Source organism: Apis laboriosa, unplaced genomic scaffold, assembly GCF_014066325.1.
Source record: "Apis laboriosa isolate Shangri-la unplaced genomic scaffold, ASM1406632v1 scaffold68_cov148, whole genome shotgun sequence".
Lineage (NCBI taxonomy): Eukaryota > Metazoa > Arthropoda > Insecta > Hymenoptera > Apidae > Apis > Apis laboriosa.
This window is the reverse complement of record NW_025224135.1, coordinates 734,383-751,548: the sequence shown is the minus strand read 5'-3', so window position 1 is coordinate 751,548 and position 17,166 is coordinate 734,383. Positions and strand designations below refer to the sequence as shown.

The following is a 17,166-nucleotide window of genomic DNA, read 5'->3' as shown; positions in this document are numbered from 1 at the left end:
CATGAGATGAGAAATTTTGAAAAATTTCTGTTAAGTATTTTTCATAAATCTTTTTCATTGATGTTTTCATCCAACTTTTTTTAATTACGAATCTGTAAACCGTAAATTGTATTTCAATTTTTATTTCATTTTTACAGACAATAACTAAAACGAAAATTAAGTTTTTTATATTCTGGAATGGAAACTAACTATACAGAGGAAGGAATATCTACATTGTTGTAATAATTTTGATGGAAATAATTATTCTGTGAAACTTTACATTGCATACTTGTATACGCTACATTCTATTGAACGTATATAATTTTTCCAGAAATAAACGCTTCCTTTTCATTAAACTTTATTAAAATTACAAAAACTTTGAACTGCTATAACTTCGAGGATGGTAACGCCCGATGAACCAATGAACGATCGTTCGAAGCGCATAATCTTGCCCTTTAAAACGTATCTTGATTTAGATCGATACGATTGGTTCCCGAGATATCGTCGTGTAAAGAGAAATGTTTAATTGGTTATCCTCGTTCTTGTCACTAATTCGATACTTTCGATCACATTCTCGTTTCATTGACTTATCCCAATACCTAGACAAACGACAAATACTATTCCTGGAGATGTATATTCATAAAATATATAGATCAATAAAATATATAATAGTATATTCATAAAATATATAGATCAATAAAATATATAATCCATTCATAATTTTTAACTCATCTGAAATGCTATTGACACTTTGAATAATTATATCTCGGTAATCGATCGAGAAAACAAAAAACATATTCAATGACATAGTTTTTTCTATTTTTTGATGAACGAATTTTTGATAGGAAAATTTTTATTTCTTTTTATATTTTTTTATATTATGTGATCATGATTTAAAATGTAAGATTTATTATTTGTACCAATACGATATCACAATTGATTTTCAATTCTGTTTCAGACAAAATCTGTCCTTTGGCTCGCGAAGCGAACTGGAAAGTATTTTTAAGAGTTGATTTAATTAATTTAAGCGAGATATGATTGTAAGTTTATTAATACTCGTATAAAATTATGAAATAAATAAACGAGAATAAGGGATAATCCCTTGTGTGGAATTAGCCTAGAATAGTGTCCGTAATGTAAAAAATTCAAGAAGAGATGTGAGAAGCCACGATGTATTATAAAATAGTTGCGTGACTTAGATCTTCCATAATTTTATCTTGGATAATTACATCTTGGATAATTTTTTAAAAAAAGGTATATTCGACGATTTTCGAAAAGTTGTAGTGGATAAGATTAGTTAAATTTGCCTCGATAACTTCTCGAAAAATTATTTTTTCTAAAATATTATAAGGAGACAAGTTTTTTTGTTGATACATACAGAATAACCATATGACAATATGGCGTATAAATACGATATTACCCAGTTTCCCAACTACGAAACGCTACGATGAAAGGAAATATCGCGTGGAAACGAATTGATTTACCCTCGAGGAAATCGAATTTAATTGTCATTCGATTAGAATATTGCTCAAACACATACGAATCATTTTTTAAATGTTGTATCGAAGCCATGTAAATTACTTTTATATGTGATAAAAATAAATTTTTAGTAAATTAGAAATTATCTGCTTTTGATTCCTTTATTGTCGATCGTGATAAAATTAATTGAACGATAAAATGTTTCCAGATTATTCGGTAAAAGTTATTTCTTTACTTTTTCCATTATCTATTATGATAATCATACAAAATATTATTCTCTTAATTAATTTTATACAATCGTTATATTTCAAGCATGAAATAATTCAGTGAGAAAATCTGAAAACTGCAATTAATTTGACTATTATTTTCAACAAGATGATAAATCAACGCATATAACACGAATTATAAAATACCGGTAAGTACTGAAATATTCAGCATACATATTTTGCCTATATTTCGATAATAATTCTATCGAAATGGAATAATAAATTTTTTATTAAAATTATAATCGATCCAAGAATTTTTATAAATAATTCACTATGAAAATTTACTTTATATCTTTTGGAAATGAAATATTAAACGATAATGAAATTACAATTATTTGTTATATTATTGTTATTTACGAAAATATAATTACGATAGAAAAAAGTGTGTAGATAATAAAAAAAAAAAAAAAAGAAATGAAAATTATTGCGCAATTTTAAATAATGAGATTATTAATGTAAATAATTTCTTTTACGCTTCAACACGATAACGATAATACTTAATATCAATCAAATTTGGAAATTTTTTTGAAAGATAGGAACAAAAGGTTAAGAAAAAAAAAGTTAAAAATATATTTAATGTAAAAATACATACCATCTGTTCTCCATCTGTATCCATTTCTCTCTTTTCTTCGTTCCATCGCTACCCTTTTCGCGTATGTTATTCGTTTTATCTGTTTTCTTGTTAATCTCTCGCTATCCCTCTCCTTGTGTCTAACGAGAGTTTGGCAAGAACTTTAACCTGATCGTTCTATGTCACGGATGCTTTAGCAACAACTGCGCATGTGTGAGATCACAGTGTACACATACGAAGTGTAACTCGATATCAACGATCGCAACAATTGCCAGAACGGCCTTTTACTTAACGACCAACAAAACTTGTCGGTTTGTACTTGTCCTGTGCTGTCCTCTAGACCACTTGTGTAAATTACGAGAAGCAAATGGAAATATTTATTAGAAATTGTAATTAATTTATTCGTTTGTGAATCAAATCTGAAATCTCAATGCTTCGCTATTTTAATGTAATTACGAATATTTGTGAAATAAATAATAGGAATGCTGATCGAAATAAATCTATTTGAATTATAATTTTAAGAAATTCGATATTGAATTCACATAAGGAAATTATAAATTTTGGAAATTTAATATTTTAATTGTTTTAGAGATTTTTTATTTGTTACAAGAGAATTAAGAATTAATGAAAGTACTTATATACCTTTAAAGTATTTTTCAAATAAATGATTAAATAGACAGATTAAAGAAACTTCTCACGTTTCTAATATATTTCTTTGATTTATTAACCTCTATGCATCCGCAAAAGGATGAAACAAAGATTCAGAACCCTCATCGATCACTCTGACCAACAGGAAGAAACGAATGTTATATTGTTCATTCCATAACATTTCTTCTTTTTCAATTTCAACATATTTTATTAATTTTGTATGTTGAATGGAATTTTTTTTTAAAAAAATTTTCCAATAATTAACGACACGTATTTATATTATTCTAGTCATGTAGGAACAAGAAATTCACACTGATTGAAAAAAAACTAATTCGTTCATTGAATAATAAATTGAGAGAAAAATGGTATTAACGATATAAAATTCTGACTTAAAAAATTCAAAGATGAAAATAAACTTTCTAAATGTAACTAAGATTTTTTTTTTAATTTGTTATAAAGAAACATTTTTAAAGAGATTTCTAAATAAATTACAATATGTAATTATACAATATTATATAATTTAAATAAATTAAAATATGTTATTTTTAACCAAATAATTTATATTTTTGTGATTGATACGAACGAGTCACGACACTATATTGAGGAAGTAGATAAAACGATGAGCCTAGCTCGATGGAAAACGTAAAAACTTTCCTAATATAAACTTCGTCTATCAACGTCGAGGCTTTTGGTTGATTCTATTCGCGAATACGATATGAGACATGTAATCTCATAGTTAGTTTATACAGTTGGCTCAATATATCTCGTCATTGAACCAATCTTTGCAACATTATTTATATTATATATAATTATATCGTTATTTCCTGTTCTTATTTTCATTTTTATTGCAAACGAATGATAAATTTCAAAGAGTGTACATTTGAAACAAAAGATTGAAAAATAAGTGTACAAAATTGAAGAAGTATAATTACATTTGACATAATAATCGATTGAAAAGTTTGAAATCCAATAAATTTAATTGAGAAGAAGAGGGACAAATTACGATTGTATCTCGAGAAAAAGTTTTTCCGAAGATATTTTCTTTGATTCGTGTAACACTATTTTATTATAAGGAAAAATAATCTTGAACTGATTTTTTTTAAATTAATTTCAAAATTCTTAATTTTCAATTTTTTTAATAATTATGAATAATCTCAAATAATGAATATTCACAAAAATTTTAATTTTTATTTTGAGGTTTATCTTCTCTCCAAAAATTTACAATTTTGGTCTTTTAAATACCAGACAGATTAAGATATACTTGTGAGCAGTGATAAATAAAATTTAATAGTCGAAGTTACGAATAAAATTACTTCGATAAAGTTACTTTAATAATTTATTATTTAAAATATAATAATAATCTCAAATAATTGCAATGCCAAACGAATGAGGTTATATGAAGATCGGATTAATTATAATAGCTGAATGAATAAATGTTATTTAAACATTTCATGTAATTACTTAATGTAACTATTCATGTAATTACTTAAAGTAACTTTATTCGAAATTTTTAACTACTTACTTTTTTTAGGTTATATCCAACTCTGCTTGCAAGGAAGCATTTTATAAGTTAAAGCAACAATTGTGAATTCCTTTAGTGACGAATGTATAAGGAAAAATATAAATTATTCGAATATTTCGATACAATTATCTAAAGCGTTAGTAAAGAAAATCATAAAGTTATTAATAGCATCGAAACGCGTGACGGTCTGTACAGATGGCAAAAGTCTTTACCGTCTGTTCGCATGAGCGGAATCTTTGATGCTCAGCTGACACGTAATTTCCTCGCCTTCTTCCTTCATTCTCACCGTGCAAACGGGCCAAGTTTCCTTCATGAAGGGGATTCGATCCTGGCCATCTCTCGTCGTTCAAACTTATTCCTTTCATCCCGTGAAATCGAACGATTCCTGTTGGATTTCATCTCAACGGTGACGATTCGAAGAAGGCTGTCTTTTCTCAAATTCAACGATTTTGAAAGCATTTTAATAAGTTTGTCCATTCAAAGTGGCAATAATTTGATGTATTTAAATAATTTCGGAAAATAAATATTAATTTTAACGATAGAGAAAAAATAATTACAGAATATTAACGTGAAATATTTTAAATAAATGAAACGAGAAGAAGTTCATTAAGAATCCATCTATACACGAATCGAAGTATTATTCGTAGTTATGGCAGTTGTGCAGAATCCATTTACTATTCGCAGACTTCCTACTTTGGACTTCTCCCATTACAAACGTCAGTTTTGATTAAGATCTAGGTAACCATCGATTATCCCCGCGGATACTGGCCTCCTTTACGAGCAAGGTAATACCACGGCCATGTATGCATGTCTATTTGAGAAACACGAATCTATTAATCCGACATCGATTAGCAGACTCTCCCATATCGTGTTTCGCGTGTTACGGATGTTCTATTTGATATATATAGTGTGCTCATATTGATTATAATATACTTCGTCCTAATATATTCTTATGTATTTAAATGTGGAAATTAATTATTAATGTGGAAATAAACGTATTCTCGTAAATAATTCTTTTCTATTATTGGAAAAAAATCTATTATTGCAACCATGAACGTATTCTTTTTATTATTATTATTAAATTATTCAAATATACATTGCAATTAATTTTGTAAGATAATTTGATTTAAAGTAAATATGTTCTACTAATTTTGTTTATGAATAGAATTTTTATTTTTATTACGTGGATTTAATCTTAAATATTCTGTATTTTTATCCATTATTTAATTAAATTATGAGAAATTAACTTGCAATTTCGTTTGCCGAAAACGAATTTAAATTGATCGAAAAATAAATTTTTAAATCTAATTAATTTTCTTTCCATCTTTTGAGACTATTAACGTAAATAGACAGTCCCTCTCTCCTCATAAAACCGTATTTAACCGTGTTCGATGGTAATTTTTCCACCAGCTTCGCAGCGTTTCACCTTCAATTTTCCCCCTCCCTCCTCTTGTGGATCGTTAGTATTTAAAATTTGTCTGATTAGAGGAAGAAAATGAACGTTGAGCGTGGCTTTAAGTTAATTGGGATGCAAAAAGAGAGGCGAAGAGAAAGGTTACATAGTGACTGACAATTTCACACTCGAGCGTCAACGGTAATTAAACTGCAACGCAATATAGAAGCTAGGCTATGTTCATTTTTTTTTTTTTTTTTTTCCTCTCCCCCTACGATCACGAATCCTTCCAACTGGCATGACCGATCCTTGCCTGCAAGACTATTTGTCCAGTTCTCTTGGCGACCACGCTTCCTCTTCCCTCCCTTGAATGGAAAATGCGACAATTAGTTTTTGCATCCTCTCGTTTTATTTTAAAGGGAAGCAGAGCGCGGAGGAACAAATCGAGTTACGTTAAAAGCCGTTTAGAAGGCAAAAAACGTTGAAATATATTTATTGGATTTGCATATTGGAATAAAGCATGGTGGAAACATCAATTATCCGAATTTTGATTATTGTAATTTTTTCGATTATCGTAGAGTAAATATGTATTTAAATTGATGCGTGTAATAAGTGAAATTTTGGATTATTCTCTTTGAATTCGTATTTTTAAATTGCAAAAAAAAAGAGGGATTTCGTTTAAGAAGAAGCTCGTAAATTCTTGGATAACGTATGGAACTCGGTGTATATTACAGAGATGAAGATTAGGAGAATTGTAGGACATTGGCATAGATGGCATTTGAATATAACGATAAGATTTCCTTTATACGTGTCCTATCTACATAATGCATATGTAATGTATTCAAGTTTGCTAATGTATTTAATGAAAATTCGAAATGAATTATAATTATATGTTATTATTATTTTTTAAATTTCGAATATACTTTCTAACTACTGCTTATTGCTAATTACTGTTATTAAATTTTAATCGCTATGCTTTGCGTTATTTACATAATTACTATAATGTACGCGTAAATATACAATTGATCGAAAGAGAGATGCTTATGAGAATTCGATGACATGGAAAATTCGTTGGGATGATGACAAGAAAAATATAATTTAATATAATCGTTGTTAATTATCGAAAAGTAATAATATATATGTAATATAAATTATAATAAATAAAAATCAATGGCTATAATTGTTTAATATAATTTAAAAAATTAAACTTTATAATTAAGAAATTTTAAAAATGGATCGATCAATTTCACTTTCGAGAAGTTCATATATGTATCTTCAACCATACTGTTCGGCTAATATTATTGAGAGAGTTAATCGTGAGTGATAACAAACTTACCAACTGTAGGGGATTTTTCAAGTCTATATTGGAATCGATTTAAATTATAGTCACAGCTTGAAAATGGATTGTGAAAATTAACTGCAACCGCAATATGGTTTTTTTTCAATCTTATTTTTTTCATTTTTTTTTTTTTGTATGATTAAGTAATTAATTTAATAGTTATATTTTGTAAAATTTTCTTTCATTTAATTCAAAAACACGTTCTAATGTATCTAAAAAAATCAATATCAATATTAGTTTGATATGCTTTTTATGATCTAAAGTGGTAAATAATTATTATAATATATTAAATTATTATAATTATTATATTAAATAAGATTTAATTAGGAAAATTAAATCTGATAAAGAAAACAGAAGTAAGAATACAGAATTTAATTAAATAATTTACAGTTTAAAATATCGAGATATAATAAAAAGAATATAAGTTATTAAAATTTATATTATAACAGAATGAACTCTATAAATAACTCTATAAATAAAAAAAATATATAAAAGAATAAACAAATCAATAAATAAATGTTTAAATAAATGAATAAATAATTTGAATATCATGACGATGTAAATTAATAAATGAATCGATAAATTAAAAAAAAAATTAAAAATAAAATATAAATAAGTAAATAAAATATAAATAAATGTATAAGCAAATGAAAAAGTAAATGAATAAATAAATTAGTAAATAAATATACGAATAATTAATAAATAAGAAATATTTAAATAAATTAAATATGTGAATAAAAAAGTAAAAATAACGATAAATAAATTATTAATTAAAAAATAAAATGAATAATATGTATCATAATATTTTGCAACAATATTAAACGTAAAATTTAATTATATAATTTTAATATATATATAATAATATAATAATATATAATATATATAATAATTTTGTATGATAATAATAATAATGTATAATTATAATGTTAATAATTCCGATCCGCTCATTACGAAGGTTCGTTGGAAAATGAACTCTGTCTCGCGATATGTCTTGTATTTATAACTGCGGTCGTGACAGCAGTTACGAAGTTCGACGAAAATATACGTTCTTTACCGATTGTATTAAAACCAATTTTTTGAATACAATGATCAATAATTTATTAATTTTTAGATTTTTATTATTAATTTATGCATTTAACAATTCATTATGATATTAAATATATATTTTAAATATATATTTTAGAAAATATATATAAATTAAAACGATGTGAAATAAATACGATATGAAATAAAAGTTTTAATTTATGTTAAAAGTAAAATAATAGTAACAATATATAATGTAGATAATAAATAGTAAATATTTGTCATTTATTAATTATTATTCATATAATGAACATTTATAACTTTATTTTTGTAACATACTTTCAATATTTAGATTACATATTTATATATTTATTTTTTATTAATTTTGATTATTACGATTTATTAAAATTTTTTTATCATGAAATATAAAATAAATAAAATTTAATGAACTAAATAATAATTATTAGTAATAGTAAATCTATATATTTGAAATATTTAAAATTGTTAATAACATAAAAAAAGTGCGATTTTAAAAATTACATATAAAAGATTCATCTAAATTAAAAGCTTTACTTTTCGCGGTAAAAATAATGATCGAAATGATCCTTCAATAAGGAAGTTCACTTTTTTCATTCTTTCCTACGATTGGCTACACTTCTAGCAATGGTATAATGGCTTACATTCGATACACATATGTCAGAAATATATATTGAATAATATTTTACCAATCGAGAAATCGAATATTTAATTACTTTATTACTTCAAACATGACGTTTGACAACTAAAAGCCTAACCTTGTGTGATTTGTGTATTTATATACTGTATTTATAGCTACACGCGCTATTTGACTGTAGCTATCATGGTATGTGAAATAATTGTTCGTTTTATATTTATAATTAAACACATGTATAATATATTGTAAACCAACTAAAAATTTATACTTATATAATTAAATAATTCCATAAATGATATTCAAATTATTTTAAAAAACAAATACAAATATATTAACAAATATTTAAAGATAACAAATAAATGTATCTTAATATCTATTATTAAAAATGTTTTTTTAATTTCGATTACATTAAATAAAGAATATATTAAAATACATTAAAAATGTCTATAGTTTTAATTTTTATAGATATAATAAACATTGATTCATTTTAATGATTCAACAATTTTATAAGAATTAATTTTCTTTTTTTATTTCAAAATTAGAGAATTAAAATATTTTTAATTTATATTTACAATGATTTTTAAATAAATTTAAAAACATATTTTAAAAGATTTAAATCAAAAGATTAAAGTGATAACTATAATTAAAACTATAATATGTGTAATATTTTTTATATTATTTATATAATACTTTTATGTTTCTGTTTAATTGACTATTATTAGTGAAGTGCAAAGTAAATGTTAAATTACAGGACAATGATGCAGCTGCTCTACAGAATTTGGAGCATCTTATGACTGAGTTTTTTTCTCCAGAGACAAATAATGAACGAAAACGTACAATTGAACGAAGTTTTCAGGAATTTGCAGGACAAATTGATTCCTGGAGACCTTGTTTACATTTTTTGTCTTCTACTAATAATCATTATGTCAGTATGTTTGCTTTGTCTACATTAGAGGTATGAATTAACATAATTAAATTCTTTAATTTACTTTTCATTTTTTACAATTGTATATTTTTATTTATTGTGAATACAAAAAATAATATTATATATGTTGTTTTTAAAAGTATATCTTGTTAAACTATTTATTTATATTATATAATTTAAAAAAAATTTAATAAAATTTTGGATTAAAGAAAAAAAGATTAAAGATTTAATTGTATAATAAATATTATTATAGACAACAATAGGAAGAAGATGGCCAATACTTCCATGGGAAGACAAAGCTCTTACACGATCAACTTTATATACATTATCATTAGAAAGAGGTGTAGCTCCTTTTGTAAGAAACAAAGTAGTCAAACTAGTCGTAGATATTGCTAGGCATGACTGGCCACATTTTTATCCAGATTTTTATTCAAATATTTTACAGGTTTGTATATATGCTGATATGGAATTGAAATTATTAATAAATTATTTTAATCTAAAATTTTATTTTCTTGTATATATTGACAGTTATTAAGTCACAAGCATACAAGATTATTGGGTCTTATCTATTTGCGAACAGCTTCAGAAGAATTAGCAACTCCAAGAGAAGATTTACCAATACAAAGGAAAAATGAGTTATTTAGGTTTCTTAGTGCTCAAGTGCCTTTGACTTTGGATACTCTTACAAGTACAATTTCTTCTGCATTATTAATTTCATTTAAATTTAAAGTAAAAATTATTTCAAATTTATTTTTATAATTTAAATACATATTATTTAAATAAATATTGAAATATTTAGAGATATTATTTAAAAGATGTTATTATTTTTTTATATATAGTTCTTCTAAAAGAAACAACAAAATTACAAAATCGTTCTGGAACGGTTACACCACCCCCATCACCCACCAGTGGACAAACTGTAGCAACTGCAAGAACTATTCTAGATGTAGAAGGATTAGCCACAGGAACTAATGAAGTATGCATAGCAACATTAGATGTATTAGCACACTTGTTTAGTTGGATTGAATTATCAGAACATATTTCTACAAATTTATTGGATGCCATTTTTACCTGTGCCAGGTATCATGATGCAATGGTAGGATTTTACATTAAATATATTAGTTATTATATTTTATCCACTATAATAATTATATTAATTATATATATTATCGATAGAATGGTAAACAAATTGAAATGGCTGTACAAGCCGTGACCACAATAAATGAACTTTTATATAGACCATTATGTTCACCTGATGTAACTGATAGATTATTAGTAGAAATATTTCAAAATGGAATCACATTATTTCAACTTCTAGAACGTTTAGATTCTATTAATGAAAGGTATTAAGTAATCTTTAAATAAATATCTTTAAATAAAATCTTACATATATATTTATATTTATAAAATATTGTATTTTTAGTTACATGGAAAAATTGACAGAATTCTTACAATTATTTGTAACAAATCATCTAAAAAGAGTTGAATCGTGTTCAAAATTTCCAGTAAATACATTATTAGAAGTTTTGTGTCATCATACTTTTCAACAATGTTCAACAGTAAACGGATATCTACGATGTTTAGATGTTTGGACTACTCTTTTAGAAAGTACTCAATCCCGTTATTCTCCAGTAGCTTTAGCTCTTGCCGAAAGAGTATTGCAAAAAATGAGTTTTAAACTTAATACTCGTATACTGAAAGATCTTGATACAGAAAGTTTGGATGAAAATGTGAGGAAAATCACAAAATTTAATTATGTTAATTGTTTTCAGCTTATTTTTATTTTAATCTTTATATCTTTTTTCAGGAAGAAACAGAATGGCAACATTTCTTAAGATGTAACATAGAATGTTTAGCAAAAATAGCAGATATATCTCCAATTCCAATTTTTACATTATTGGTAAAATTTATATTAAATTAATTTTATATATATATATATATATATACATATATTACAATTTAATTTGCAGATATTAATCATTAAAAATTTTTTTAGTATCGTTCTTGGAGGGAAGGATTAATAATTTTTGGAGAATTAGGATCCGTTGTTGCTAATAATCAAGTTATTTTGTTAAATGAATCAGAGGCATCAAATGTTCATGCACATTTACGAGACTTAGCTTCTACTACTCAAGCATTAGCTAGATTATATTCACTTTTTCTTGGTAAATTAATCCTTAATAATAAGATAATTATATTTTATAAATAATTTTTTATAACAACAGGGGATGATCAAAGTATTGACCAGTCACTAGCTGAAGAATTAATATCTCAGACATTAGATGCATGTAAATTTGCTAAAACAAATCAGTTATATAAAGCATCATTGCAACCAGCTGCAATTGTAATAGATCTCATAGAAGTGTAAGTAACATTTATGAAGCAAATCATTTGTTTTGACAAAATTATTATTATATTTATATTTTATTTTTCTGATTAGTCATTCACAATTGTTAGCATCTCTTCAAGCTTGGTGTCATTGGATAGTTAACAGACCAGAAAAAATAAAAGAATCACTTTGTCAACGATGTATTGATTCATGTATTTTAGCATTAGATTATACAACATTCTATGACAATCCACCACCAACAAATTTAACTCATTCCGCTACACATCTTTTCCAAAGCATCACTGCTATTTTGAAACCAGTTTTATGGGATGAACCTGCGTTTAGAAACTTAATTTCTATGGTAACATATCCATTTTTCAAGCCTGATACAATAAAAGTATTGCGAAGAGCATTAGTAAATGCAATTATCTTACCACCTGGTGATGGATCTATTAGAGAAAGATTATTAGGTAAATGAATTTTAAAAATTATTAAATTGCTAAATTTAAATGCTTAAATAATAATTATTAGAAATAAATATATTATTTTAATTTAAATAGGTACGATGATATCAACATTATCTACGCCTCTCGGTTTAGAAGGGCAACCTGTACCTTCGGAATCTACAATTTCAATAACAATTGTGCCACTTACTCAATTATTAGAAGACTGTTCCGCTTCATCTACAACGATAAAAAAAATGTTACATTCATGTTTGGGATCAACTATAAATCGAACATTAGAATTATTGCCATTTATGATAAGATGTCAGAGTGTATGCGAAGTCTTGCTCCGTTTTTTGCATTCAGTATTTTCAGTACTACAACAACAATTGGGCCCGGAATTTACTCAAAATGCAGTTCAAGGAATGTTACATATTTATACCAGGTGAGTTACTTAATCTTTGTTACTTAAATTTCTTAATAAAATTTATTATTATTTTTCACTGTAACGTAACAAAATAATGTAATAAAAATTTTTTATTTCATATTTTATTCATTTATAGAGAAAATATATCCGCAGGACCTGCATTAGATCAGTTATTAGAGATTTTAATATTAGTCGTATCAGCACCTAGCAGTGCATTTAAAGCATTTGTTCCTTCAGTGACTAACTTATGCTTAGGTCAAGTATGGCCTGCTGTCGGAAATGATCTTAGCGCGCATCCAGATACTACACTCGTTTTATTAAAACTTTTCCATAGGTAATGAATTAATTTTATTTTGATTATTTTAATTGTTAATATAATTTTAATAAATGTAAAATATTTTATTTAGTATACTTATGCATCGATGGCAATATTTTTATAATACTTCGATATTACGTACTCTTGGTCATACTGACGAAGAAGAATCTGTTGAGCATAAAGAAGAACTAGTTGCAATTTTAGAAGCTTTTGGTCAAGCTCTTCTTCAACCAGATGTTAATATATTTCGTCAAAGTTTACAAAGTCTTGAACAATTAAATGTACGATGGCGGCTTTATCAACGAGCTGTATTTAAAGTTCATTTACTTGAGAGATTTCTAATGGCATTATTTACTGTTCTGTTTCAACAGTTAGTTGAATATTTTTTAAACATGATTTATTATTTAAAATAATAAAATATTTTAACAATATTCATTTTCAGATCCCATAATTTATTAGCAGATGAAATTGCAACTGCTATTCATAGTTTAGCTTCTGTTAATATAGCATGGTTTTTTGGACATTTTTTACCGACATTTTTAACAAGTTGTGAAGGCGTAGACGATATGCAAAAAGCTACATTATTAGGAAATTTTGACAAGTCTACTGTAAGTTAAATTTAAAAATAGCTGATTTTTAAAATAGTTAATAAAAAATATTTTTATTGATTTTGTTATATACTAATAGGATCAACCAACTTTAACGAGATCAGTATTGCAATTAATCTCTGATCTACGATGTTACCAATTTTGTCGACCTGGCTGAAATAATCATATTCAAATGAATTACAATAACATGTTTAATATAATTTCAATAATGAAATTTAAGAAAAACAAATGTATTTCCATGCCTCAAAGGATATATCAAAGATTTTTTAAACATAAAATATAAACGAACAAATATCTTTTGAATTATTATTATTCTGTGTAAATCACTGCCGTATCGCATTGTGATGTTGGTAGCATTATTGTTACGGAATAAAACGCGTTTTTCTAATGTTTTAATTATTACATTTATATTTTCTAATTCACCTGTTCATAAATTTTATTGAAAAAGCATATTTCTATTAATGAAGCAAATATAAATAATATATATAAAAAAAAATGTTTATTTTAAATTTTAAATAATATTACATATTATTATCAAATTAGTAATAATACTAATTATAAAATTATTTTGTAATATGTATAAAGTTCAAAATTAATTGCACTTTCTTGAGATATTTATTGATTTAAACTTATCACATCCCTCCTTTTTTTTTGATAAGCGGCTATTTTGATAACCCATAGTCTTCTTATATTGTGGCAGAAGCTTCAAACTGTTAGTACTAAATAATTAGCAATGTTTCGTTTACTGTCAAGAAATAATGTTCCACAATGGCAAATGGTTAGACACTTAGTCACTGATCCGAAATATGGATTTTTGAATCAATTAGGTCTTACAACTGAAAATCCAGGGCTTTATGACGGACATTGGGGAGGATCTGGCAAGGTATTTTTTTTTATTTTGTTTTTTGATATTTTTTTTTTACGGGAATTTTATTTATTTCATTATTATTATTTAAAATTATTTTTAATACGAATAAATTAATAAAATAATGATTTCGTTAATATTATAATATTATAATGCAGGTGATAAATTCTATTTCACCTGCAACTGGCAAAGTAATAGCAAAAATTAGAACATCAACTCCTCAAGAAGCAAGTAATACTATTACAAAAGCTCATGAAGCATGGATTCAATGGGCATCATTACCTGCACCTGCAAGAGGCAATATAGTACGACAAATTGGAGATGAATTGCGAAAAAACTTAAAACCATTAGGACAATTAGTGTCCTTAGAAATGGGTATATTTTCTATGTTACTTTCTATAATTTCTCTATAATTTTTCCTATTCAACTTGATTTTTATTTAATTTCAAAATTTAATTTTACAGGCAAAATATTGCCAGAAAGTATTGGAGAAATTCAAGAATTTATTGACATATGTGATTATTCTGTTGGCTTATCTAGAATGCTGCCTGGCAATATATTTCCATCAGAAAGAAAAAATCATGCACTTTTAGAACAATGGAATCCTCTTGGAGTTGTTGGAATTATCTCTGCATTTAATTTTCCTGTTGCAGTATGTGGAACTTAAAAATAAATGATAAAAATTGAAAAAATAATTAAAATTATAAAAAAATATTTTAGGTATTTGGTTGGAACAGTGCAATAGCAATGGTATGTGGAAATACATCTGTTTGGAAAGGAGCACCTACTACTTCATTAACTTCTATTGCAACCACAAAGATTATTTCAAAAGTATTAGAAAGAAATGGTGTATCAGGTGCAGTTGCGAGTTTAATAACTGGTGAATCAGATGTTGGTGAAACTCTTGTTAATGATACACGGTAAAATACAAAAATTTTGATAAATTTTTTGTTTTTAATATAATATTATACTAATATATTACTACTTCTTTCTCTAGTATTCCTTTAATTTCATTTACTGGAAGTACTAAAATTGGAAGAAATGTAGCTGTTAAAGTTCAAGAACGATTTGGAAAATGTTTGTTAGAATTAGGAGGCAATAATGCATTGATAGGTAAATAAAACTATAATAATAGTTATATCGTCCTTACATAATTATAGTATATGAATTTTTTTTATAACAGTTAATGAAGATGCAAATCTAGATTTAGCAGTCAGAGCAGCAATGTTCTCTTGTACAGCAACAACTGGACAAAGATGTACAGCTACTAGAAGATTAATCCTTCATAACAAAATAAAAGATGAATTTTTAGGTAAAATTATATATTTTAATTAAAATATTAATGAATTTTAAATTTAGTACAAGAAATATTTAAATAAATAATATGCAAATATTATAGGAAAATTGAAAATTGCATTGAAGAGTATTTTGGATCGAATAGGAGATCCTTTAGATGATAATGTTTTATATGGACCATTGCTTAATCAAAATGCAGTTGATGCATATAAGGTAATATATTTTTATTATAGGTAATATATATTTTTATTATATTCTATCTAGTATGAAATTTGTATATAGTATATAATATGAAAATTTTATTTTTCAATTTCTTTTTTAATATTATATTTTTATATAAGCTCCTAAATATCTCAATTTACACCAAAAAAATAATATCATAAGAAATAATCCAAATAATTAAAATTTTTTAAATATTATTTTTAATAAATTTATTTTAAATATATTTATTTCAATAAATAAAAATATTTCTATGAAAATTTTAATTTTATATTAAGAAATAAATGTACGATTTTTAGGAAGCAATAAATACTGCTATAGAAAGTGGTGGCAAAATTGAATTCGGTGGAAAACAAATAGATAGAGTTGGTTTTTATGTTGAACCAACACTTATTTCTGGTTTATCACCTAATACTGGAATTGTTCAAAAAGAAACTTTTGCACCAATTGCATATGTTCTTGAAGCAAATTCTTTAGAAGATGCTATTGCTATTAATAATAATGTACAACAAGGATTAAGCAGCTCCTTATTTACCAAAAATTTAGGAAATATATTTCAGGTAAGTATGTAATTATATATATTGTTTATATTAAATTATGATAATGTTGAAATATAAATATTTTTGTGTAGTGGATGGGTCCTCATGGTTCAGATTGTGGAATAGTAAATGTTAATATTGGAACTAGTGGAGCAGAAATAGGTGGTGCATTTGGTGGAGAAAAAGCTACAGGTGGTGGTCGCGAAAGTGGAAGTGATGCATGGAAGAATTACATGCGACGTACCACTATAACTATTAATTATGGAAATGAAATGCCGTTAGCTCAAGGTCTAAAATTCGAATAAT

General features: G+C 25.5%; 2 protein-coding genes across 2 annotated transcripts; both read left to right on the top strand.

Annotated features, from left to right (window-relative positions):
• The first annotated feature begins 8,912 nt into the window (after positions 1–8,912).
• LOC122718745 (exportin-6) lies at positions 8,913–14,370 on the top strand. Its single transcript, XM_043944046.1, has 16 exons — positions 8,913–9,082; positions 9,645–9,848; positions 10,072–10,263; positions 10,347–10,506; positions 10,658–10,914; positions 10,995–11,161; positions 11,242–11,548; positions 11,626–11,718; positions 11,815–11,983; positions 12,044–12,182; positions 12,259–12,617; positions 12,708–13,035; positions 13,154–13,351; positions 13,425–13,703; positions 13,776–13,941; positions 14,021–14,370. Exons 1-16 carry the CDS (start codon positions 9,080–9,082, stop codon positions 14,096–14,098), a joined length of 3,099 nt encoding a protein of 1,032 aa, XP_043799981.1. The 5' UTR covers positions 8,913–9,079; the 3' UTR covers positions 14,099–14,370.
• A 180-nt stretch (positions 14,371–14,550) lies between these two features.
• Positions 14,551–17,165, top strand: LOC122718940 (putative aldehyde dehydrogenase family 7 member A1 homolog). Its single transcript, XM_043944355.1, has 9 exons — positions 14,551–14,824; positions 14,965–15,181; positions 15,271–15,458; positions 15,527–15,726; positions 15,804–15,919; positions 15,990–16,118; positions 16,206–16,315; positions 16,621–16,881; positions 16,953–17,165. Exons 1-9 carry the CDS (start codon positions 14,675–14,677, stop codon positions 17,163–17,165), a joined length of 1,584 nt encoding a protein of 527 aa, XP_043800290.1. The 5' UTR covers positions 14,551–14,674.
• Position 17,166: the final 1 nt, after the last annotated feature.

Excerpts from the sequence above, each read along its gene's own strand:
- LOC122718745 (XM_043944046.1), top strand. Across the intron at positions 10,915-10,994 it reads CCAGGTATCATGATGCAATG|AATGGTAAACAAATTGAAAT; the intron begins GTAGGATTTTAC and ends TATTATCGATAG. Across the intron at positions 13,704-13,775 it reads TTTACTGTTCTGTTTCAACA|ATCCCATAATTTATTAGCAG; the intron begins GTTAGTTGAATA and ends ATTCATTTTCAG.
- LOC122718940 (XM_043944355.1), top strand. The coding sequence starts at position 14,675 with ATGTTTCGTTTACTGTCAAGAAATAATGTTCCACAATGGCAAATGGTT. Across the intron at positions 14,825-14,964 it reads ATTGGGGAGGATCTGGCAAG|GTGATAAATTCTATTTCACC; the intron begins GTATTTTTTTTT and ends ATTATAATGCAG. Across the intron at positions 15,727-15,803 it reads ACTCTTGTTAATGATACACG|TATTCCTTTAATTTCATTTA; the intron begins GTAAAATACAAA and ends TTCTTTCTCTAG.